Here is a 23,444-nt window from a genome sequence, read left to right as displayed (position 1 = left end):
TCTCCGCATCCTGTCGCATTGACAGTAGAGCCGTTTGCAGTGTAGACCTTCTGCGGTGGGATATCGACAAAGGTCACAAATTTTGCCCTATCGGGGCAGAAATGGGATGTCGCGCCGGAGTCTACAATAGCTCCACGGCGGTCTGGAGGTACGTCCATAGATTTAGCGATGACTGCTAGATCTGACGTCGCAAAAGCGTAATTATCTTTTACCTCCGGCTCCTTGGCTGCGTTGGCACTGTGTTTCTGGGTGCGTCCTCCTTGTCTCTGTCGCTGATTCGGCCCCTGACCCTCCTTGCCTCCTCCTTTCCGCCAACAGTCACTCTTCCAGTGTCCCTTGCGATCGCAGTTCGTGCAGAGTGCGTCGGGGTTGGACTGTGGGGCTGAGCTCTGAGAGCTCCTGCTCCTCCCCGGGTTTGTTCTCACAGAGAGCGCACTGTTCGTTCCCCTTTTGTTGGGACGTCTGTCGGTGAGTAACCGATGTTCGTATTCCTCGGTGATGATCATGATGAGTTCATAGGGAGATAGAGGTGTTTTGGTGATCTTAGCGGCTGCGTTCATGGATGAGAGAAGTGGGCGGTAGGATTCGGGCAGAGACCCTAAAATTATAGCATGGAAGTCCGCATCGACGACGGTAACCCCCATTCCAGCTAGGGACTCCCGCAGGCGCAAAAGCTCAGCAAAATGCGCCTTCACGTCTCCTCCTTCTTCGCACCTCGTCTCCTGGAGCCTTCGTCTCAGATCTATCTGGACAAGTTCTGTTTTGCCTTCGTGAATTTGACATATTTCTTTCCAGATTTCGGACGCAGATCCTAACTTTTGGACTCGTAACAGGAGCCGATCCGTGATCGTGCAGAAGATCTGTTGTGTTACGAGTGAGTTCTTTTGTTGATACTCGTCAGTCTTCGCATCGAGCTCATCAATCTCCTTTTGCGTAGGCGTTGTACCATCCGGCTTCGTAACGACCCCCGTAGAGCTCACTATGAAAGGCGTAGGCTCTATAGCTCGACCATCAGTATATCTCGTGAGTCCTCGTGCACCTATTGCTGTTAATGTCCGTTCCTTGTAGGTTATCCAGTTCGAGCCGTCTTCGGCAAGCTTCGGGATGTTAAAAAGACTTGAGTTGGCGCTGGGAGCAGACGAGTCCATGGTCGAGACAGGGCTCATAACCTGTGGAGAATCTATACGAGCGGGAGGCTTCACGACACGCTAAACAGGTACGAATATCTCAGTATTCGTTTATGAAACTCTATTAACAAAATGTTGTACCTAAACAGGTACGAATCTACTTGTACGTCAGTACTCTACTCAAACGTTACAGTGGGATAACAACTCACATCTCAGTATTCGTTTATGAAACTGAGATGTTACGACTTTGGCTGGCTCTTCTTATACGGTGAGTGTGCCAGCAAGACTTTTGATGAAAACATATATACTTAAGAACAAAAAGATTGCCGACGTTGACACGTCGTCCATGTTCTCCGTTTGGAGACGCTCGCACTCGATGTGGTTCATTCTTCGGCCGTACTCTCCTTCTCCCCTTCGGCTCTGTCTCTCTCGGCCTTATGCTCCTCGGATACATCGGCTCTCAACAATCTTCTGCAGGATGTATATGGCGACTCTCTTTAATGTGGGGCCTAAGGGGAAATGGGTTGCTAGTTGTGGTCTCTCTTGGCCCAATCTTCCGGCTTGTGCACGTTCTTCACTCTAGAAAACTCATACAAAGAAAGGGGAACCTGGCCGTGAAGCACTGCTAAAAAAGGTATACGAGGACAAGGGAACAGAATTCGTGGAAATACTCGCGCTGAAGGGGTAAGTTTACATCTGCCTTGACACATTCGAAGTTGAGGAACTGATGAATTTATGATTTGTCACTGCGACTACTATTTGTTTCCTTGTTGGTTATACAGAAATGGAAGAGCCAAGCGGGAATTGAGCGATCAGTGGGTAACGAGTAAGTCTTTTGCTTCCTCAAATTGATCTTAGAATGGTGATTGCTGCAAGCAACATATCTTGCCACTCTTCTCCTCTGACGATTTCAACTGACTGTGTTATTGTAGCAATCCCAAAGATGTAGCCTGCGACACCCTGGATTAAATGCTGGAGATCACGCGAAAATCCATGACAGGTTTGCCTTAGCGCACTTGAATTCCAGTACGTACATCTGCACGTTCATAACACGTTCACGGACCGAACATTTTATACAGGTTTTTTGCTGTACCGCTAGCTTTATGCGGTGTTTTGTGTTGCTCCATGTCCTGTCTTACTAGTGGTCGTCCTACGTGCTTGATTGTGACCGGAACGTTATATCCCTGTTCCATTTGATCTTTTGGGTGTATGCGAACGAAATCGCCTGCGACTCAACGTATTACCAGTGAGTGTCACGAGATTTATAATGGCTCGCGGGCCCTGTCTATGGTGCGAGGATAAATATGCAAAGAAATTTCATGAATTAATAAATTTAATATTGTCCAGCAGGCACCACGGCTAGTGAACACCGACCAGGAAGGTGCTTGCATACGAGCAGCCATCCAAAATATGTCACGCATCTACAGCAGTTAAGACGATAAACCCTGGGCCCGAGGCGAAAACTGAGTGGAGGAATTCTATCAAATCGAATCAGCATCACGCGGCGATTCACGCCGTCCGGACGCACGCACAAGCTAAGAAAAATCACCACGACTTTCGGATATTCGTGCTATACCTTGTTTCCTTTATCTCGTACACTACTGTACACCTCGTAGAGTACCGCGGCGGTAACAGTTTCCGCGGTATATGGACATGCTTGAGTGTATATATATACATAGAACATTGAGCTGCTCATTAGTCAGCATCGAGTCGCTCTGAGGATAGCTATGTACCAAATATAACTCTTTGGTGACCCACAGAATTCCTTTTTACTCCTCTCATGCTGTTCTATCGCATAACACAATGATCAGCGCCAGCTCGCTTGAGCTGGCTACCATCACTTCAAATTTTCGACTGCCCACGCATCGGCCCGAGTCGCAGTAGTTATATCAATGACTACCACCGCCGACAAGCTGAACTGGAAGCAGGCCATCTGGGTTGATCTTCTAGGTTCTTTGCCGCTCAGTGACACATTCAACTTACTGCGGTGCATTCCATATCTCTCCTTCAAGCTTGTCTCCCGCCGAGAGGCCTCTAGCGCTCCTCACAGTACCCGGCACCGACCACTCAGTCCTGTGCAATGAATGAACTCTAAAGCACACGTGTTTGATACTATCATGAACACCAGTCTGCTTACCCTTATGAGACTATATGGGGTGATTATCGACTAAGGTCAACCAGGCACTAGTAAACGCGAGAATGTGGAAAGGAGCGGGTTTGGAGCGGGTAGCGAAGTACTCGGCCGATAGCGACATATGTCGAGTAGGCTGCGCATCCTACAGGTAAGTCAGTTTGTCACATTATTAATATCGTGTCCCCAATACACGGAGAGAATTATTAATGGGACGTTTAATCGGTTTTGGGCACCGTAAGTCCAAGCCTGGGAATGGGTGCTCGTCATTATCGTCCCTGTCTTCCTCAACTGATTCACGTTCGAGCTTACGGTGGGTAATTGTTGAGTATGTGTGCTAACGCTGAACTGCAACAGGACAGTCTGAGCACTACTTTGGTCTCGTCCAGGTCGTTCTGATCATAGTTATAGTCAGGAGCTAGATGTCAGTGGCACTGTATCATGGAATAAATACAACATGTGTTGCGACTGCAAGGACACAAGAAAATGTGGTGTTCGAGATCAACTCGTTTGTATCACTAGCAGGAATAGCTAACTCTGTATGTCATACTCTCCCTTTATATAGTCCAGAACTTCATCAACCGAAGGCCGCATCTCGACTTGCGTCGACCAACATTGTTCAATGTAGCACCAGTGATCATCGGCAATTGCAGGCGATACGGGTCGTATTGACAGAATGCCTTTAGATTTGGCCACAATGACAAGAGACTCTGTCTCCATGTCAAAGTACGGGGGGCGGCCAGATAGCACCTAATAAAATATTTGGAATCATTCATTCGCTGAAGATAAGAGGGGTCTCGGCGTTACCTGCATCATGATGCAACCAAATGAATAGATGTCACTCGCTTTATTTGGCTTGCTAACACATTCGTCGGGCTTTTCGGTATCAAGCGGTATAATTTCTGGAGCAGCCCAACGAGTTGCGCCTGAGCTGTGAGATGCGAAGAAAGATGTCTCATGATCCGCCAGCAGGCACGACAGACCAAAGTCCGCAAGTAGAGCATTCCCGTTTTCATCGATCAGAACATTAGGCTGAGATTTCATGAGCAACGCGGACTGACCGGTGAAAAAATAGTGACATACAGGCATAAGGTCTCCATGTACAATATCTTTAGAATGCACTGATTCATCGTGCATCGTCAAAATGAGGTCACATAGCAACTAAATTCACTCACGATACTGCAGACCTAATACGATTTGGAGGAGCTGTATTTCAACTGATCTGAGGGTGCGTTTATAAGACATAGATAAGAAATACTCACAAGAAGAAAGAGACGACGCATTTCAGGTGGCGACTGCTCACGCCGCATTGTGCCCAGATATTGATGGAGAGAACCGTTTTTCATCCATGGACACACTAGCGCTGGGATAATTTCATATTTTTCCGTAGTGCCATACAAAGGCACTATGTGCGAATGTTCCAGCTGTCTCCAGACAAAGACTTCCTGACGTAATTTCTGTATAGAAAGTGATGTTAAATGCCACATACATCGACTACACGAGAGCTAACCTTGATCAATTTATTTAGGTCTTCTGGTTTCCTTGACGGCACTCTGAAAGCCTTGACTGCGACTTTTTGCGGGAGTATCTATTAGGATTGAGCTAATCTTTTGGAAGGAAATCAATTAATAAACGAACTTTGGTACCGTTTCGGAGGAAGGAACTTGTCAATTTGCATTTCCAGACGTTGCCGAATCCGCCAAAATTGCGGGGGAACTCATCGATGCGTGAAATATAAGCCGTAAGATCCTCAGGTTCATCGTGGTATTTTTTGAAGTCAACATATCTGGAAATGTCATAGCTCAAAGCACTGTCTGTTTTGGGGAGAAGTATACGTACGGTTTTAGGAAAGTTTGCGTCAGTGGTGAACGAAGATCCCCCTCGTAGTGAGGGTCATCATATGCAAGGTCCTCGAAACTGGAAAATGACCCAGAAGGCGAGACAATACAGGGCGATTCAGAGTCAGTGCTACTCGTTGTAAGACTCGGGACAGTTTTTGATTCGTCAGAATCATTGCCCTAATGGTACACAAAATTCGGTCAATGTCTTCTGGGCGCCCATTGACAAGTAAGCACTTACTGAAGTGGCACTCCCGCTGGTGAAGCGTGAGATAGACTGCGAGCAAATAATGCGCAGTTTCTTCCAGTCAGTTCCTAATCATTCGTCATCAGCTTTGATCCACCAGGTAGAACACTACTTGCCATTAGATTTTGAATTCTCCGCAACTGGATGTGACATGATGCTGGGGCAGCAACGAAGAGAAGACTTTCGAGAATAGGAAGTGTCAGGAGCTACAGCAAGTGGAGAGCGAACTCACATTTATTAGACTGGAAGCATCCTTGCAAGTTTCACAGTAGTAAACCATGAGTATGAACTTGCCATCACATATCAGCATGAGCACTAATTTGCGAGTCTTCTGACCTGCCAGAACCTGCGTTCTTGGCCGTGATCTCTCCAAAACATCAGGTGGATGATCACCATATTCACGGCGGCTGAGCCCACATTAATGAATTCACCGTGGCAGGCAACCGTAGGGTTGAGGTAGGTGGCAGACCCTTGTAATATGATCAAGTGGTTTAACCGCAATCATGTGTTGACGCGAGCGCTCACAACGCTGTTAACTCGATAAGAAGAGTGATGGTTTCTCATATCACAAGAACAGCTCAGACGAACCTTTCGGGAGTACAACTCGGTGCTGTGTATTGGCCGACCAGTGCTTCTCCGCGAACAACGGTAGCGTAGTACCTACTGGATGTGAATACTTGTCATGTACGCAGCAAACAGGTTTGAATGCCTCTTCTATGCTGTGAAGTCCAAGTCAGTGCTCGCGAATTCAAGTCTGGTAGTTGTGACATACCCTCAGGCTGGCCATACTAGTACACAATGGCCTATCGTTCAAGATATTTGGATGTTCGCGGGACAAGTGCTGGTAGCTGCTGAACTTTACTCTGCAGATTGAGTTTGTGTATCCTTCGATTATTCCTGCCACTGATCACCGCTGTTCTAAGAATGGCATTCGAAATCGAATACTCCAATAGAGCGGATAGTAGCAAGGCATTGCTGGCGGCTTCTTTTCAAAGTCCGCACCTCGCGGCGGTGAACGTGTACTTCGGCATTTTCGTAGGTGACCGGTTAACCCCATGTCAGATTCGCGATGTGATGCCACTGAGTTGCACAGCTTGTCGATGGTGCACTGGTGGTTGGCTCGGGTGAGTCTTTTAATACCGTTATGAATACTGATCAAACCAAAATTTGTTCTGTGTACCAAGGTTTGTATCAATGTAAGTACTCGAATGAATCGTCACCGCGAGACCTGTAGGAGTCGGGTTGGCTTTCCGAATACTAAGCGTTCAAATGAATTGCGACCTCCACGATCAATCTTCCATAGACCTCGAGGCCCGAGATTTCCGCACTAGAATTACTACATGAACTTTAGAACAAGGTTTTCCATGCATCTCAATGCCCGAATCGATTGGCTGCCAGTTGAGCCAACTGGAAGCTTCAGTGGATCGCCTAACGCCCACTGCCCTGGGAATTTTACAAGCTGTATGAGGTGATAGTATGGATGTACTTTACATCAAATTGCCTCGTCCACCGCAGCCGGGCTGGCTTTTGGGGATGGTAAAAACTTTTACAGGCCATACTTAACATGGCACACACAGGTGGGTCTTCGGATTGATGCATGTCATGATGGTTCTCGGAAGAACTGTGACTTTGTGAACTCAGAAACATAATTAAAAACAGCATTCATGTTGCATTTATAGCATGCTGTCGAAGGTATGAATATCGCCTGCATTCAGCGTCTATTTGGAACATCCATATCTCGTGCTTGCCTCAATAACCAGAGGTCATGTCCAACAAAACGTTGGACCACGCCCCTCAACAGGGCTCTGGCGTATCTGACCTGCTTTCATATTTTGGGCTAGTGGTGAAGTTACCCTTGACGTTCATTCGATGGTCATACCGAGAAATGGCACCAAAAACTCTCCATTCGTCTTCTGAAGGCTTGTGCCCAAATCCGCAAGGCGCCGTTCCGAATCCAATCATCTCAGACTCTTGGACCGTCCTGAGAAAAGGTCACCACATTGATATTCCTGAGTACACACATCGCTTCTCTCAGTGTTCATTGGCTGAATTCTGTATTAGCTTGATGAATCCATCATCAGATTCTTCCAGGTGTACACCAACCACTCCCTCCAATTCGCAGGGGCATCCTGCGGGAGAGTCTCAGTGCAGCTCTGCCCTTGATCTCACCAGGAAAATTGTTCGGCGCGAAATATACCCAACTCTGTCGGGTACGTACAGTGACGTTTGGCGGTCAACGTGGTGCCATGACAAGCAAAAGCGTAATGTGAGTGAAATTTACATATTAGAATCCTCGAAATACAAATTGAACCTTGTCAAGGTTGCGGTCAAGTCAGTGAAAATTCCATTTTTGAATGAGGATGAGAAAAGTAATAATCGTCAAGTTCGTCCTTTCGTTTGTGTTCAAGAAAATCCGCTTAGTACGCATGACTTAGAAACTAATGGATAAAGTATCATCTTGGGCGCAACTACTTCACAGGAACGTTTTGCCACTATATGGAATTGCGCACGGTTTTGGGCACTTTCCGTCACTAGTGACGCCTTGGGTGAACGAGGGGTCGTTGAATGACTACATCGCTAATCATCATTTGTCACTGGGAGGCAAGTTGGATCTCGTAAGACTTTAGCCATTTCGGTGGAAACGTGTTTCTTACTCGTGCACTGGCATGGCCTTAGGCCAAACAGGTAGTAGCTGGGCTTGGTTATCGTAAGTTTTCTTTCATTCGTCATGGCAATGGTTTTCGTTGATTTCAAATGTAGTACACGCTCATTCTATTGTACACGGAGATATATCTGGAGTAAGATAACTGTCCCTAGAAGTATGGTTCGCTAATACTTGTCTAGCTCAATATCCTGGTGGACCATGAAGGTAGAGCACAATTATGTGACTTCGGAATCATGTCGTTGCTCGCAGAAATTCCATCTTCGCCACAGCCATCTGGGGGTATCCGCTCTGCGGTGCGATGGACCGATCCTCAGTTATTCGATGTCCAAAAAGGCGAAATCAATCTAAGCATCCCAACGGAGCAGACTGATATCTATTCAATAGGCAGTGTTCTCCTACAGGTATGGTACATCCTGTCCTCGTGGCATCACCCGCTTACCATATTGCGACCGTAGTTGCTCACGGGATCAATACCTTACTACGATATCAAGGATAACATCCGTGTCCTTATATTATCTTCGAGAGGCGTAAAACCCAAATGTCCTCCGGAAACGAACCTCACTAGTGCACAGTGGAATTTTATTCAAAGATGTTGGTCTCCTCGCGGACTTGCCAGTCGTCCAACTATCGAGGAAATAGAAGAATTTCTCGAGTCTGAGCTACGGATGGCAGGTATGGGTTAGCGCACTTGAATTCCAGTACGTGTATCTGCACGTTCATCACACGCTCGCAGACAGAATATTTCATACAGGGTGTGGTTTGCTGTACCGCTAGCTTTATTCGGTGTTTTATGTTGCTGCATGTCTTATCTTACTAGTGGTCGTCCTACGTGCCTGATTGTGACCGGAACCTTACATCCATGTTCTATCTGATCTTTTGGTTATTGGTTGCATGCGAATGAAATCGCCTGCGGTTCAATGGAATAACCACGAGATTGATAATAGTCAGTGGGCCCCGCTTATGGTACGAGGACAAAACCGTGCAACGATGTTTCATGAATTAATAGATTTTATATTGTTCAGCAGGCATCACGGCCCATAAACGCCGACTCAGAAGGCGCTTGTATACGAGCAGCCATCCAGAATACGTCATGCACCTACTGCAGCTCAGACGATCAATACTGGGTCCGCCGAGAGGAAGACATGAATGAAATTGAGAACCTAGTAAGACGAAGCTCCCCCTTCCTGAAATGACAAATACCTGGGGTTCCACGTTCAAAGGTAGGGGTTCTGGGTATCGTAGAGGCCATTCAAGTTGCCTTACAAATGGACAAAAAAATCAATTGACGTCTTTAGCATCGTGTTTCTCCCAGAGAGGGAAGTGAGGGGTGTCGACGGAAGGAGTAGGGCTTGTATCATATCAAATCAGCATGACGCCATCCCGACGCAAGCGCAAGCTAACATAACTTTATCGGCTATTTGTAAGTGCTACGTACTCTATGGGAAAGCAACTTTTAGATCGAGCTGCGGTGAAATGAAATTGTGGCTGTGACATGAAGGGAGGGCACAGAGGGGCAGGCATTTAAGCGCGGAGAAGAATCAAACAACAGTATGTTCAAGATATCGACATGTCTCCGAAGCCATTCCAAGGGTTGTATGCATACCAGGAAACCTTGGGTCGGGCTCCCAAGGCTTGTATGCATACCAGCGACACGGAGGTATGTATAGCTACTTTTCTATGATAGGCAGGGTACCGGGTTGTATCGAAGTTTAATTTCTGCCAGGGTGTGGCGCTTTAGACGCGCATTTTCAGGGGGTGGGCGGGTAGGGGCCAGTCTAGGGAGGGTCTTGCCTGGGCCTCGAGGTGTTCATATACTTTGCATGTACTTATACTACCTAGCGCATGTAGTGTAGTAGCACCTAACGCAAAATCATCCACCTCTATTACCTTCGGTCTGAGGGTATCAGTTCCTGTTCCAATGTCTACCCCGGAATTTAAATACAGAAAACCATCCATATTTTCCTTTTTATCCGCCAAGCAGAGACGTGCCACTGCTCTAACTCAAATTCGTAAACTTGTCTCTGTTACAGATGGTAACACCCCTTCCGGATCCCCCGTTGGATGGGATATCACAGCTGCAGAGCTCTCCAAACTCCTGCAAACACGTAATATCGAGGGTCGCACGGCGCCATATTGGGCAATTGTGAATCACCGGCAAGACGTACGCTCGGCATTTGCTAAGTTATTCGAAGTTGATAACTTCAAATTTTCGCCCGAATGCTTTTCCGACCTACGTCTTGCATGCATGCGAACTAGCAACGATCCATTATTCTCGCAGTGGAAATTGCAAAATAGTATCAATGGTAAGTTCCTTTTAATACCCACCTAAGAGTGCTTGTATTGATGTACGACAACTCATCAGCCAAGGACGAGCCTTTAAGACTGTTTCTGGGCTGTCAACCAGATAAGGTTACGGTGAAAGATGGGGGAGACAACTACCAGTTCGTTGCTTCCTTCGTTATTGAGAAGTTCCAGAAACGCCTGTGCACTACACGAGAATTAAATTATGAGTTTGTTGCACGTGGTATAGGTTCATGTCTTTCAGGTTGTTCCTTACGCTCACACAATCATGCCATCTCCTGCAGGACGTATTTGGCGATTCTCCTTTAATGTGGGGCCTAAGGAGAAATGGGTCGCTAGCTGTGGTCTTTCTTCGCCCAGTCTTCCAGCTTGTGCACGTTCTTCACTCCGGCTAGAAACTCATACAAAGGAAGGGAAACCTGGCCGTGAAACACCCAAAAAGGTACACGAGGATAAGGGAATCATGGAAATACAAGCGGCGAAGGGGTAAGTTTAAATCTGCCTTGACACATTCGAAGTTGAGGTACTGACGAATTTATGATTTGTATGCGACTATTCTTTGTTTCCCTGTTGGCTATGCAGAAAGACGGGCAATGCAGATGGAAAAGCCAAGCGGGCCACCTATTGGGACTCGGAGTTGAGCGATCAGTGGGTAACATACGAGTAAGTCTTTTGCTTCCTCAACTTGACCCTTATCTTGGAATGGTGATTGCTGCAAGCAACATATCTTGCCACTCTTCTCCTCTGACGATTTCAACTGACTGTGTTGTAGCAATCCCAACGATCTAGCCTGCGATGACACCCTATATGCAACGCTGGAGATCACATTCGAAAATCCTCCGCTCGTTGTGACAGGTTCGCCTTAGCGCACTTGAATTCCAATACGTACATATGCACGTTCATAACACACTCAGAGACCGAACATTTCATACAGGTTGTTTTTTGTTGTACCGCGAGCTTCATTCGGTGTTTTGCGCTGCTCCATGTCTTGTCTTACTAGTGGTCGTCCTATGTACTTGATTGTGACCGGAACATTGTGTCCCTGTTCTATTTGATCTTTTGGTTGTATGCGAACGAAATCACCTGCGGTTCAACGGAATACCAGTGAGTGTCACGAGATTTATAATAGCTCGCGGGCCCTGCCTATGGTGCGAGCATAGATATGCAAAGAAATTTCATGGATTAATAAATTTAATATTGTCCAGCAGGCACCACGGCTAGTAAACACCGACCAAGAAGGTGCTTGCATGCGAGCAGCCATCCAAATACGTTACCTATCTACAGCGGTTAAGACGATAAACCCTGGGCTCGAGGCGAAAACTGAGTGACGAGGGGAGGGGGGATTCTATCATATCAAATCAGCATCACGCCATCATCCGACGCAAGGGTAAGAAAATCAACACGACTATACATATTTCCCTTATCTCGTACACTTCTCCACAGGACAGCTCGTAGAGCACCGCGGCTTAACCTTGTGACAGTTCCGCGGTGTATGGGGTGTATTTAGAACATTAGTCAGCGCCAAGTTGTTGGGCGATGCCAGCTTGCAGCAAATATACTCTTTCACCCGAACCTAGATTCACAGAATCACTTTTTGCTTTTCTCATGCTGTCCTATCGCGTAACCCAATGATGAGCGCTGAGGATTAGCTCGCTTGAGCCGGCTACCATCACTTCAGATTTTCGACTACCCACGCTCATACGGTACTCTAGTATTTCGGGATGGTGTCGGCCTGAGTCGCAGTAATTATATCAACGACTACCACCGCCGACAAGCTGAACTGGAAGCAGGCCATCTGGGTTGATCTTCTAGGTTCTTTGCCGCTCAGTGACGCGTTCAACTTACTGCGGTGCATTCCACATCTCTCCTTCAAGTTTGTCTTCCGTCGAGAAGCCTCTAGCGCTCCTCACAGTACCCGGCGCCGATCACTCAGTCCTGTGTAATGAATGCACTCTAAAGCACGCGTGTTCGACACTATCATGGACACAAACTTGAACAGTCTGCTTACCCTTATGAGACTGTATGGAGTGACTATCGACTAAGGTCAACGAGGCACTAGATATATCGGATCAACGCGAGAACGAGAAGGAAATGGGAAAAAGCGGGTAGTGAAGTATTCGGCTGATGGTGACATGTGTCGAATAGGCTGCAATCTCTACAGATAAGTCAGTCTGTCATATTAATATTGTGTCCCCGATATACGGAGAAAATTGCTGATGGGACGTGTAATCGGTTTTGGGCACCGTAAGTCCAAGCCTGGGAATGGACGCTCGTCATCATTGTCCCTGTTTTCTGATTCACGTTCGAGCTTACGGTGCGTAATTGTTGAGTATGTGTGCTAACGCTAAACTGCAACAGGACAGTCTGAGTACTACTCTGCTCTCATCAAGGTCCATCTGATCATAGTTTTCATCTTTCCAGGATCATCTACGACTGGGGTGGAGTAAAATGTCATCCTAGACCCGTAAGTAATGCATAGTGTTCGTCAGCAGCACAGGAAGGGGCTGTCGAATTCTCAGAATGGTCAAGCTTTCATCGGTGGCTTTCAAATTTTCAGTCAGACTTTCATCAACGCCTTTTATTCTTTCGGTGGTGTTGAGCTGGTGGCAGTAACCGCGGGAGAGTCCGTTTGACCGCATCAAACTATCCCTCGGGCTATCAGGGCTACTTTCCTCCGGATAGTCCTTTGACCATCCTAACAATTGGACTCAGTATCAACTGGAAAAACCCTACGCGCAGCGGACGGTGAGTGATGAATCTGGAGTGGAATTCACCGCTCATCTCTTCGACCTACTATCAGACTCGGATGTGACAGTATCTACACTGACTGTGGTGTTCCAGCGTGCTAGGTTTGGCACCGTTGCACACATCGTGAACACCGTCCTCTTGACAGCGGTTCTGATCAGGCCTCTCGCGTCTTTGTGGGTAACCAGCCGAGGCGTTTTGTGCCTGCGCTCGTGAGTCTGTGCTATCGCCTTAATCGAGATGGAAATAGCCATTAAAGCATGTATGGTGCAATCAGAGAAGCACGGACGGTGGTACTTCATACCCAAAAAACGATGAGGTAGATATGTGTAGATGCGGATGTCTAAGTACAGGTAGATACAAATCTTAGAAATTCAAGATGACAAGATTTCGTAACACACAGAATCTTCGTAACGATCAAAAAATAAGACATCGATTGCGTAGTCACAACCGTACGAATGTAAAGATTCACTCTGCAGTCCCAAATGCATCATAAATGATGTATCCTGGTCATTCCGTGAGCCAATAAATGCCATAACGAACTATTTTTCTTCGATTGTCACCTCTAGCTTTGCATGTAGGATGTTACCGCAGTCTACATCTGTGGGATCGCTACGACAAAACAGTCAGTTGAATTCGTCAAAGGAGAACAGTAGCAATATGTCGCTCGCCACAATCACGGTTCCAAGACAAGGATCAAGTCGAGGCAGCAAAAGACTTACTCGTATGTCACCAAATGATCGCCTAACTTCCAATTGCTCCAAAAGTACTTTTCGCCGTCTACATCGCCGGTGTATCTGCATAGCCAACGGGGGAACAAAGGATCGCATAGGAATCATAGATTGGTATCAGTACCTTGGCTTCGGATGTGTCAAGGCAGATTTGAACTCACCCCATCGGTACGTGTGTTCTGAGTTCACATTTCCTGTTCACACCCTCAAACACCCTTTTAGGCGGCGTTTCACGGCCAGATTCCCCTTTCGTTGTACGAGTTTCTAACAGAAGTGAATAACATACTGTAGAAACTGGAAGACTAGGCGAAGAGAGGCCAAAGCCAGCGATCCATTTCCCCTTACTCCCCATTTCAAAGCAGAACGACCATATACGTCCTGCAGCATATGGCATGATTATGAGCGTAAGGAACAGCCTGGAAAATAAGATATACCTCGCGCAACAAAATCATAATTCAACCTTCGTGTAGTGCACAGACGTTTTTGGAACATCCTGATATGGAAGGAAACAACGAACTGGTTGTCATCCAGTTCTGCCACATTATGCACCTCAATCTCATCTTGTGGACAGCCAAGAAATTGTCTTAAAGACTCGTCTTGGGCTAATCAATACGTCATACATCAATGCAAACGCTCTCGGATGCGCATTAAGGACTCACCATCAGTATTCTGAAAATTCAGTTTCCAGAACAATGCATGGTCGCTAGTTCGCATGCACGCAAGACGTAGGTCGGAAGAACATTTGGAGGAAAATTTGGAGATGAATGATTTAAACGTCCAGAATACCTCTTGCCGGTGATTCACAATTGCCCAATATAGCGCCGTGTGACCCTCGATATTGGGTGTTTGCAGAAGGTCGGAGAGCTGAGAAACTGTGAGCTCATGAGCACATGCATCGGCAATCGATTCAATGGAGGAAGGGGTGACATCTGTAGCGGAGACAAGATCACGAATGCGAGATAGAACGGTGGCATGTCTCTCCCTGACTGATAGAAAGGAGAATATGGATGGTCGTCTGCATTTGATTCGGATGTTAGAAATTGTGTCGTACGATGGGGGCGAGCTAGCAATGGACTTGCTATCATCGATGACTTCGGATTTTGTAGCCATGATGGCGAAGTGAGTGATGCGAAAGGGGTCTTTCGTTGAGGTGATACAATAGAATGGGGGCGTTGTGCCAAGCATCCCACGCGACCCCATAGGGTAAGTAGACTGTTGGTAACAGTTGGTAACAGTTGGTTGTCCATGATAGTATGTGCGTGCTTCAGAGTATATCCATTGCACAAGACTGAGCGGTCCGTGTCGAGTACTGTGAAGAGCGCTAGAGACCTCCCGACGATAGACAAACTTGAAGGAGAAAGATTAAATGCATCGTAACAAGTTGTCACGGTGCGACAAACGGGATCAACCCAACGGCTTAGGTAGCAAAAAAATCCCTGCCTGGCAAGAGTCATGCAAGTATTAGTAAGCGCTAGTCTACGATCGCAGTCGGGTCGGAGTGTGAAATTTTGAAAACTGTGTCGTAGACGCCTACGACACGTCCAGTAATTTATCAGAATACTATACTACTTGACGATATCATTCGTCTATATCGAACCCAAAACACGCGAAAGTTACGGCGCTGTCTTACTTCTGTTCTACCAATTTTCTAGGAATATTGAAACTTGTACATCACCCCATGCCAGCAGTGCACCTGAACTTCTTCGTTTCTCTGTATCTTTGATTGTCAAAGTCGCAGAGACAGCTGACGACTATGTAACAGATTCGATCACAATTAGCCAGTATTGCGCCTTTTCTGAATCACTCCGTCAAGTCTGCGTTGTTGGAACATTCATGACTACCATAGGCACGGGGCACCATGGAACGTACACTAGTACTGTCACTTGTTATGTTCTGAAATCGCACTCACAGAACACATCCTTGGCAGACTCGTCAAAGTGATTATCAAACATGCCCTTCTCTAACGTTTTTAACGCATGTGCATCTTCGTATCGTAATGATAGAGCACCCCTAACGTGATTTGTGAACTCATCTTTTCTTCTTGCAACTTCAGCTAAACGAAGCTACTAATATATAGCGCCGCTCACCTTCGAGTTCGAACATCACGAGAATGCATGACAGATCCTAACGTTGAGCTTTTCCATCGAGTACCGTCTTCAACAAGACCTGGAAGTTCCGCAACTTGAAGTTCGTGCTATGCCTATTCATGACCTCACTCAACTTTATAACGCAGTGCCAGGGATGTCTTACGAACCCATTATGAGGCGTGACAATCCTTCATGCCGCTGCAGTCTACCTGCTGGTTCGCTGTCATGATACCCGATTAGGCTGCTGTATCGTCCCATTAGTTGAAGCAATTGTTACAGCAAGAGAAGGAACTCGAAGTTCATACAAACCATTGGACACCTAATCGAAATTATAGCAGAAGAAAACCTTCTGACTGCTCGGAACCATGATTACCGCCTCAATATTCCGATCTAGGCTCTTATGACACGTCCGTATGTGATTGAAGGTATAAAAACTTCGCGACTCTCTGACATCTGGTAATCATTCCTCTCGATCACAGTCATGCAGCTCTCACTTGTTTTCAAGACGCTCCTTTCCTTTATCGCCATTGCAGCAGCATATCCCACGCCATCGGTGATGAAACTTTCTTGTGAGGAATTATACGTCACTCTAGTTGATGGGTGTGGAGCTGATATACAATGCAGCTATGGCTAAGCGTTCGGGGGAGCTTGGCTCTAACCTCGTTGGTTATTTGGACACTAGGTCCCCTAATGATCTTAGTCAACCTAGCGTCCCCGGCGGCCCTCCCAATAGTGACGTTAACTACGTGAACACTCGGGCCCCCAACGACCTTAGTCAACCTAGCGTACCCAGTGGACCTCTCAATAGTGACGTCAGCTACTTGAACACTCGGGCCCCCGACAATAGTCACTCCAGCAATCCTTCCAGCAATCCTTCCACCACTCCTTCCACCACTCCTAGTAGTTCTAACGACGCCAGTCACGCCAGCAACTCTGCTAATAGCGACGCTGAATACTTAAACACTCGGGCTCCCGGCGACGATGATAGTCACTCCAGCAATTCTGCCAATGATGACGTTAAGCACTTGAGCGTTCGGGCTCCGGACGATAACACTAGTCATTCTAGCAATTCTGCCAGTGATGACGCCAAGTACTTGAGCGCTCGGGCCCCCGACGATACCACTAGTCACTCCAGCAATTCTGCCAGTGATGACGCCAAGTACTTGAGCGTTCGGACCCCCGACGATACCACTAGTCATGACAGCAATTCTGCTAGTGATGACGCTAAGTACTCGAGCGTTCGGACCCCCGACGATAGCAGTAGTCACTCTAGCAATTCTGCCAACGACGACGCTGAGTACTTGAGCGTCCGGGCCCCCGACGTCAGTAACACCAGCAGTACTTCTAATACTGCTAACTCCTCCAATGGCAATGGCGATCAGAGCGATGGCGATGAAGATTAAATCGTGAATCGCGAGGAGTAAACGTATATCCAAGAGAGGTACTGTCTGCCTTTGTTTTCTATTACTGTTCCAATAGTGACTCGTTGTTTTTCGCAGAGCAAAAGAGGGTTCGTGACTCCCGAGGAATGATACAACGCGGTCGACATCATGATCCATCTGTCCTATATATATATATATATATATTATATCCACAATACCCGTTTCTGCCCACGTCATTCTACCTCTCGACCTGTTCTAATAGACCTCCCAGTACGATACTATTTCCACTCAGTTTTTCAAACTAAGACTGAGTGAGCATACTTACTACCACGTCCGCATGTACCTGACAATACGGGGTCCCCTTTTTCTACTTATAGCGGTTGAAATAGTTTAGTCTGTCCAGAGGCTAGACGATGTGCATTACTCCTTGCATTGGCTGTATGTATGTTTTTATTATGTTAATATGATGAGCGTCGCGCATATGGTAGTCGAGGGGGTACAGAAGCACGTCGAGCTCGCACGGACGTATAGCAATTCGGTACTGATCGATATATAGTAGTACATGGTTAGTGAGACAGCGAGAAACAAATACAACAATCTGTCAAATTATGAGCCAATCAAACAGTGACCGATTCAGAAGAAAGCTCCGCTTTTCCCGTCAACGCAGCTATGTTATGCACGAGCTGTTCGACCTGTGTCACAAGTGCACTAAGTCGGCGATCCTGTTCTACGAAGCGAGATTCCACCATCGCAGCCAACTTATCGTCTCGTAAGGAAAGCGAAGTAGTCTCGTCGACGTTAGCCAAAGGTTCGTCTGATGCTCCGATGCCTGTATCTTGAACCCGGTCTTTAATCTTGACCAGCCAGTGTTTGTAAGGGTGGTGATCTGTAACCACGTCAAACACATCGTGAAATGCACAATCACTGCATAGGGCAATGGGGGAATTGTTTTCTGTGATAATTGTTAAGCTTTGTGCCCCGTCAGACGTATGAAAACTGACCTCCGCAAGTAAAGCATACATAAAAAATGCCTTTCATGAATCATCTTAACGCCGCATTCATCACAAGAGTAGGCATCCTCATTCGCGGCTGAGGTTCCAAGTATCCTCTCGAGTGCTACTCCCGTGTTCCCATTTAGTTTCTCATCACCTTCCCGCAAATCGACACAGGTGGAAGAATCATCTGCTCGAGTGGCTTCTGTCGGATGCGGAAGTTCAGGTCCATCTGATTGCGTTTGGCATATGTCTTCCGACGGTGTTGTGATGGGCAAGATAGTAGATAGGAAATTCCTGGCATACCATCGAACCCGACCGCAGCGACCATAAGGGAGCACCATGCGGAAAACAAGCAAGTTGCGCGTCGCCTTGTGGTCCGATGGATATTTGTGTTTTGAAACCGGCAAAGATTCGCATTCTAAACACAAATCATATCCGTCTAGATATGATCAGTCGTATGGCGCACCATAGATATTTTGATCGCACTCACCATCCTCGCAGTCTATACAACGGTGATATACATCAGTAATAAGGGCGTGACATGCATCGCAGCAACACCTGAACACCAGATAAGTAGATGGTTAGAGAATGATAGCTAACAGAAGCTGGACTTACTCAAACAATCGTTTGCGCATCTCAAGTTCAGCTAATGAACTCCAGCGTTGAACATCTGATTCAGGCAGCCCTTTGGACAGGGATTTGAACCTTTGTTGTTCCTCGCGATAGATAAGATGGCGTTTCGAAAGGGTACGACTTTCTCGTGCTGTGGAGCTTATTCATGCACCACAAACGGATATATTCGTCCTTGACATCTTCAGGCTGCTGCCTTGGGTAGATGCGACGAGCTTCACAGGTCTTTCTAACAATTCCTGGTCCTCTGTCAGACTGAAGAGACCGAGTTTCAACGCGGTCGTATCAATCTCCAGCTCAGTGTCGTCAAGCCCAAAATTATGGGCTTCGCAATATTCAGCGTCGTCTGGGGTTAGTTCTGGGCTGTACCAAAAGTTGTACTATTGCGGGGTGTCAGGGACCGGAAATGAATACACTTGCTGTCTCCACGCACCAAGCCCTGTGCATACCACGTGAACCTCGCTTTTGGATCAGTTCCCTGATGGCGAAACGATTCTGCTGTAGTAGAAGGAAAAGCGCATCACAATCGTGAGTCTGGGAGCATACCTGCCAGTTCTTCAACACGCAGATCCACCGCTTCCAATATATTGGCTATGGTTTGAGTTTCACATTCAAGCTCTCTATCCACCAGAATGACTGTCCTGGCGAGTTTCATGATTTGTAAGTGCCTCTTCATAACGAGGTAAAGCACTGGCAGCAAGAACTGAACAAGCATTCATGTGAGCATTCAGCACAAGCGTTGAGTGAACGATGACTCACATCTTCGATGCGACCGGATCCGAAAAGTTTGAAGGACTCTTTGGAGTCGATTTCATACTTTACAGTGTCAAGTCTTTTCACCAAGTCCTTCTCCTGAACGTTGCGACATCCATCAGCCAATTGCGCGAGATCTACGTCCGAGTCTTCCGGCCTAAGCTCTGCATGAGCCGTTTTATGCCTGTTTACATGTGTAAATATCTGCATTCAAAGGTGAGAAAAGCGCCAAACCATGGATAACATCTGAATCCAAGTACAAGGCGATACACCTCCTGTTTACTGGAAGTACGTCTGCTTGCGCATGAACCATGCTGTTCAAGACTTGTTCAATTCGTGCATGGTAATATTGGCTATCCACTCTCCAACCTTTGCTGATGTAAACACTCCAAGTTTCGACCTGACGACAATGACTTAAATACTCACCTGGAGCCCAGTATGCAAGTGCTTGAAGTAGACTCAAGCCCGGAAGTATCGCGGAAGTAAAGGCATTAACTTCCCTTACGCTGACCAAGCCATTTGCGTCGTCGTCGAAGATTTCGGATAAACTTGAAATGTAGAAAACTGACAGATATTTCAAGCACCACTCGTCTGCAGGGTCGATTGGAGGAGACTCAGCACGATGTACACTTGATATCACTTGTGGGCGTGGAGCTTCGCGATGCAGCTGGGAGAAACGGTGCGTGAAATAATCATGGAGTTCTGCGATGAAGTATAGCGTCTTGACACTTGTTGACCATTTCTTGAAGATGATAAGTATGCGCTTCGACCACGACTGCACAAAGACATACCATCTCTTTCCAGATAAATTGGAGGTGCTGGTGAAATTGACCGAGTTAGTGATGCATAAGGTCGAGTTTCTTAATCCTTACTGGATCCTTGACCCGTCTAAATCCTTGATGGCATCTTTGATGTCGGCTGTCTGTTTATCAAGCTTGAACATGAAGAGTGCGCGATTCTCTTCGAAAGAAGTGATCATGCGCGGTGAAATGGATCCACGTTTCGAAAGCGAAGACAAATTAGCAGAGCTAGTGAAATTCGCCAAGCAACAAGAAGCACCTCCACAGAATCAAGCGCACTCTGATACTCCATCCAAAGATATCAACAAACCTCCTTCACAAACCCCATCGGCAAACAAATCGGTCGCGGAGCAGTACCGCCTTGATGCCTCGATGCTTCACGAATTGCGCACTCCTTTAGTCAGCTTGCTCGCAAATCTCTTTTCGCGTTCACTTTCAAAGTATTGGTCCATTCTACTGCGAAATTTCTCTCCTTTCGTGATCTTCGCTTCGCGTTCACTTAGCATCTGGGTGAGTTCTTCCAGTTTTTTGATCGCAGTGTCGACTCCCAACGCCGTCCTGATGGTTAAGGCGTCCCGAAGTTCCTGCATACACCGGGAAAAGTTCCCGCTAATCGTGAGGAACGTACTTGCCCAATGGGATGATCTAAAGAATTTCACTAAAAATGCAGTTCTCAATCCGGCGAGAAAGTCAAGAGCTCGAGGTCAACTAACCGATGAATTTCGACTTGTAGTATTTGTCGATGGCATTTCCGCAATTCTCGACATTTGTCTTGATCTTATCCAAGACACCATCCAGTCGGCCCCGAATAGTGCCGCGAGGTCCTACAATGTCAGGGTCTCTAGTGTCGTTAAGTCTATCAGCGAATCGAATCAGCGAAAATCGTATTGGATGGGCATCAACCAACGAACTGAAGAAGCATATTCATCGTATCAAATGCCTTTGCAAGCGTCAAACAAACTGTACAATCGTTCTCTCTTCGTCTTATTTCAAAATCCACGACAGCCTTGAAAGCGATTATAGCCACTTCGAGTTATCTTAGCTGATGTGGTATTTGTTGTCGACAAGTCGAATACTCACCACTAACAAAGGGATGGATCTGTTGTAGAGTATTCAGGGCGTTCATCACCTTCTTTGCCTCTCCAAAAAAGCCGCCCATATTCTTCTTCATCAGGTCCGTAACCATCTGGTCAGCTGCGGACTGCTGAATGACTGTAGCATTTTGATTGTATAATGTGCGCGCTGATCCAACTTCTTGAGTGGTCTTGATGACCAAGTCCTCTATGCGAGGACACGATAATCTGATTATTAAATGGGTGGATGGAGTGACGACGACGAACCTGCCCGGTCCACATTGGTGAGCATTCTAGCCGACGTCGATTTAGAACTTGTTAAGGCATCATCCAATGCCTTCTGTGCCTGTTCCGTGGTAATATCGGACATGACTTGCTCTTGATGAACCTCGGAGGTTCTGTAGAAGAAAGAGGTTGTTGAGCAACAAAAGAGGGTAAGTGAATCAAAAGCGGACGATCGAACAACGAGCTTACGAGTAGGTTTATATCCATAGAATTTGACATTTGTAAGCGCCGAATCGCGTGCTCCATCACAAATAAGCCTTATTCTGCATCATCAAGGAGCGACTGAACGTAAGACGTCTGACACACACACAGTACTACATGTGTACGATCACGAGGGAGTCAGACTGATCCCATCATCAGCATACCCTGCAAAATAGTCTCCCCTAGATGAATGAGGATAGTTACAGAAGATTATTGGTACTATGCAAATTTGATCGGGTGCTAGTGCTTGGGGCTTCGTGCAACTCACCTAAACTTTTGCGTCAGAGTGAGTCCTTCGGGGTCATAGGCCCTATGTCGTCATTTGCATCCTTTCCTTTGTACATATGTGGTTGATGTGGTGCCGTTGTATTTATATGATTTGGATACTTACTCCAAGCGCCATCTTGCAGGATGGCGCAAGTAAGTATAAAAGGAAAACTGCAATGGGAGGTTAGTAAATGAAGATTAGATCAATTGAACTTGCGAGTATTTTTCTGATTGCGGTGATTTAGCCAAATTTTTCACGACCCGGGTTACTCATTTCTACTGGTCCTTCCATGGTACTGACAGTGTCGCATCAGGTGCGGCTCTCCTTTTGTCGCGGAGTGAGGACGTTACATGTGATTATTTGGGTGATAGGGAATAGTATAGGAACACACCTAAGTTCTACCAAGTCTACCCTGGAAGACCACAGGTAAAGGGATGAAAATAGTCGTTTTTTCTTCGCTACATGTGATAAGTCTTCTGCAAGGTACATCGCTGTATCGATAGACAGCCGCAGGCTCTGCGAGGTTCCCAAAAGAATAAGAACTGGATAGTAGGTATGGGTCGAAATCTGTGCACAGTGGTTGGAGGTGCGGAGTGAACATAATGGACCATCAGTTCAGTGGAAGGAAAACGAATGGTACATCAGCGCAAATGTATGTTGATGTGTGCTTGCTTATAGCCGTATTACTACTTAACTTACTGGCTTAACTGGGACGATTGTGATGGAGTAGCAGAAGGTAAGGACTATATTTTGTTTCCCGATGACTTTCAAAGACGAAGACGGCTGACATAAAGTTAACAGGTACACTGTACACATATTGAATTATGTAATCTGGGTTCAGTCCGAGTCCAGTGCGACACAATCGGCATTCGTGTCCAACATCATGTGAAGTCTCAAGATCTCAAGGTTAACGCGTTAAATGGTTCCTTCGACTGCCTTACGTTTCCCAAAGTTCCCTAGCGCCCACCCGGTGCGGCAATGTTTAGCGCCTGAAGCCAATACAGCAGCGAACTTTGTAGACGATGAAGTTGGACTGAGGAAAAGAGGTAGAAGTTATTAATATTCAAGCGTTCGCATTGGCATCCAGGCCGGTTCTAACACTCCTCAGGCCTAGGCCTCAACGTTCAACACACTGTCCTTCGCATTACCATTTCAACTATGGTGCTTATATACTGACTAGCTTTT

General features: G+C 46.6%; 7 protein-coding genes across 7 annotated transcripts; 3 read left to right on the top strand and 4 right to left on the bottom strand.

Annotated features, from left to right (window-relative positions):
* Nucleotides 1–3,789: 3,789 nt before the first annotated feature.
* F5147DRAFT_779838 (kinase-like domain-containing protein) lies at nucleotides 3,790–5,462 on the bottom strand (the record flags this gene model as incomplete). The annotated part of the gene is made up of 10 exons (XM_041442369.1): nucleotides 3,790–4,008; nucleotides 4,066–4,290; nucleotides 4,342–4,379; nucleotides 4,434–4,464; nucleotides 4,521–4,715; nucleotides 4,769–4,846; nucleotides 4,897–5,044; nucleotides 5,098–5,276; nucleotides 5,338–5,411; nucleotides 5,456–5,462. 10 exons carry the CDS (start codon nucleotides 5,460–5,462, stop codon nucleotides 3,790–3,792), a joined length of 1,194 nt encoding a protein of 397 aa, XP_041286733.1.
* A 2,316-nt stretch (nucleotides 5,463–7,778) lies between these two features.
* Nucleotides 7,779–8,652, top strand: F5147DRAFT_822772 (kinase-like domain-containing protein; the record flags this gene model as incomplete). The annotated part of the gene is made up of 5 exons (XM_041443750.1): nucleotides 7,779–7,958; nucleotides 8,020–8,050; nucleotides 8,104–8,141; nucleotides 8,188–8,409; nucleotides 8,464–8,652. Coding segments are annotated over 5 exons (660 nt in total), but the record flags the coding sequence as incomplete, so codon positions are not given.
* Nucleotides 8,653–10,199: 1,547 nt separating this feature from the next.
* Nucleotides 10,200–11,352, top strand: F5147DRAFT_722794 (uncharacterized protein). Its single transcript, XM_041438939.1, has 4 exons — nucleotides 10,200–10,311; nucleotides 10,371–10,532; nucleotides 10,594–10,795; nucleotides 10,892–11,352. Exons 1-4 carry the CDS (start codon nucleotides 10,254–10,256, stop codon nucleotides 10,974–10,976), a joined length of 507 nt encoding a protein of 168 aa, XP_041286731.1. The 5' UTR covers nucleotides 10,200–10,253; the 3' UTR covers nucleotides 10,977–11,352.
* A 1,978-nt stretch (nucleotides 11,353–13,330) lies between these two features.
* On the bottom strand, nucleotides 13,331–14,950 carry F5147DRAFT_722790 (uncharacterized protein). The gene is made up of 6 exons (XM_041438938.1): nucleotides 14,837–14,950; nucleotides 14,445–14,771; nucleotides 14,220–14,387; nucleotides 13,947–14,163; nucleotides 13,777–13,851; nucleotides 13,331–13,666 (listed from the first exon to the last, which is right to left on the bottom strand). The coding sequence occupies exons 1-6, from the start codon at nucleotides 14,868–14,870 to the stop codon at nucleotides 13,597–13,599; spliced, it is 891 nt and encodes a 296-aa protein (XP_041286730.1). The 5' UTR covers nucleotides 14,871–14,950; the 3' UTR covers nucleotides 13,331–13,596.
* A 1,089-nt stretch (nucleotides 14,951–16,039) lies between these two features.
* Nucleotides 16,040–17,693, top strand: F5147DRAFT_840703 (uncharacterized protein). The gene is made up of 4 exons (XM_041444319.1): nucleotides 16,040–16,283; nucleotides 16,352–16,441; nucleotides 16,497–17,313; nucleotides 17,372–17,693. Exons 2-3 carry the CDS (start codon nucleotides 16,354–16,356, stop codon nucleotides 17,273–17,275), a joined length of 867 nt encoding a protein of 288 aa, XP_041286729.1. The 5' UTR covers nucleotides 16,040–16,283; nucleotides 16,352–16,353; the 3' UTR covers nucleotides 17,276–17,313; nucleotides 17,372–17,693.
* Nucleotides 17,694–17,871: 178 nt separating this feature from the next.
* On the bottom strand, nucleotides 17,872–20,575 carry F5147DRAFT_779833 (uncharacterized protein; the record flags this gene model as incomplete). Its single annotated transcript, XM_041442368.1, has 11 exons — nucleotides 17,872–18,223; nucleotides 18,256–18,688; nucleotides 18,740–18,807; nucleotides 18,865–19,002; nucleotides 19,060–19,259; nucleotides 19,313–19,377; nucleotides 19,426–19,582; nucleotides 19,639–19,816; nucleotides 19,893–20,001; nucleotides 20,059–20,450; nucleotides 20,505–20,575. 11 exons carry the CDS (start codon nucleotides 20,573–20,575, stop codon nucleotides 17,872–17,874), a joined length of 2,163 nt encoding a protein of 720 aa, XP_041286728.1.
* A 234-nt stretch (nucleotides 20,576–20,809) lies between these two features.
* On the bottom strand, nucleotides 20,810–21,591 carry F5147DRAFT_586049 (uncharacterized protein; the record flags this gene model as incomplete). The annotated part of the gene is made up of 4 exons (XM_041431905.1): nucleotides 20,810–21,090; nucleotides 21,146–21,288; nucleotides 21,344–21,458; nucleotides 21,513–21,591. 4 exons carry the CDS (start codon nucleotides 21,589–21,591, stop codon nucleotides 20,810–20,812), a joined length of 618 nt encoding a protein of 205 aa, XP_041286727.1.
* Nucleotides 21,592–23,444: the final 1,853 nt, after the last annotated feature.

This window comes from Suillus discolor (genome assembly GCF_016758755.1).
Source record: "Suillus discolor strain FC423 chromosome Unknown F5147scaffold_93, whole genome shotgun sequence".
NCBI lineage: Eukaryota > Fungi > Basidiomycota > Agaricomycetes > Boletales > Suillaceae > Suillus > Suillus discolor.
This window is presented reverse-complemented; position numbering and strand designations above follow the sequence as displayed.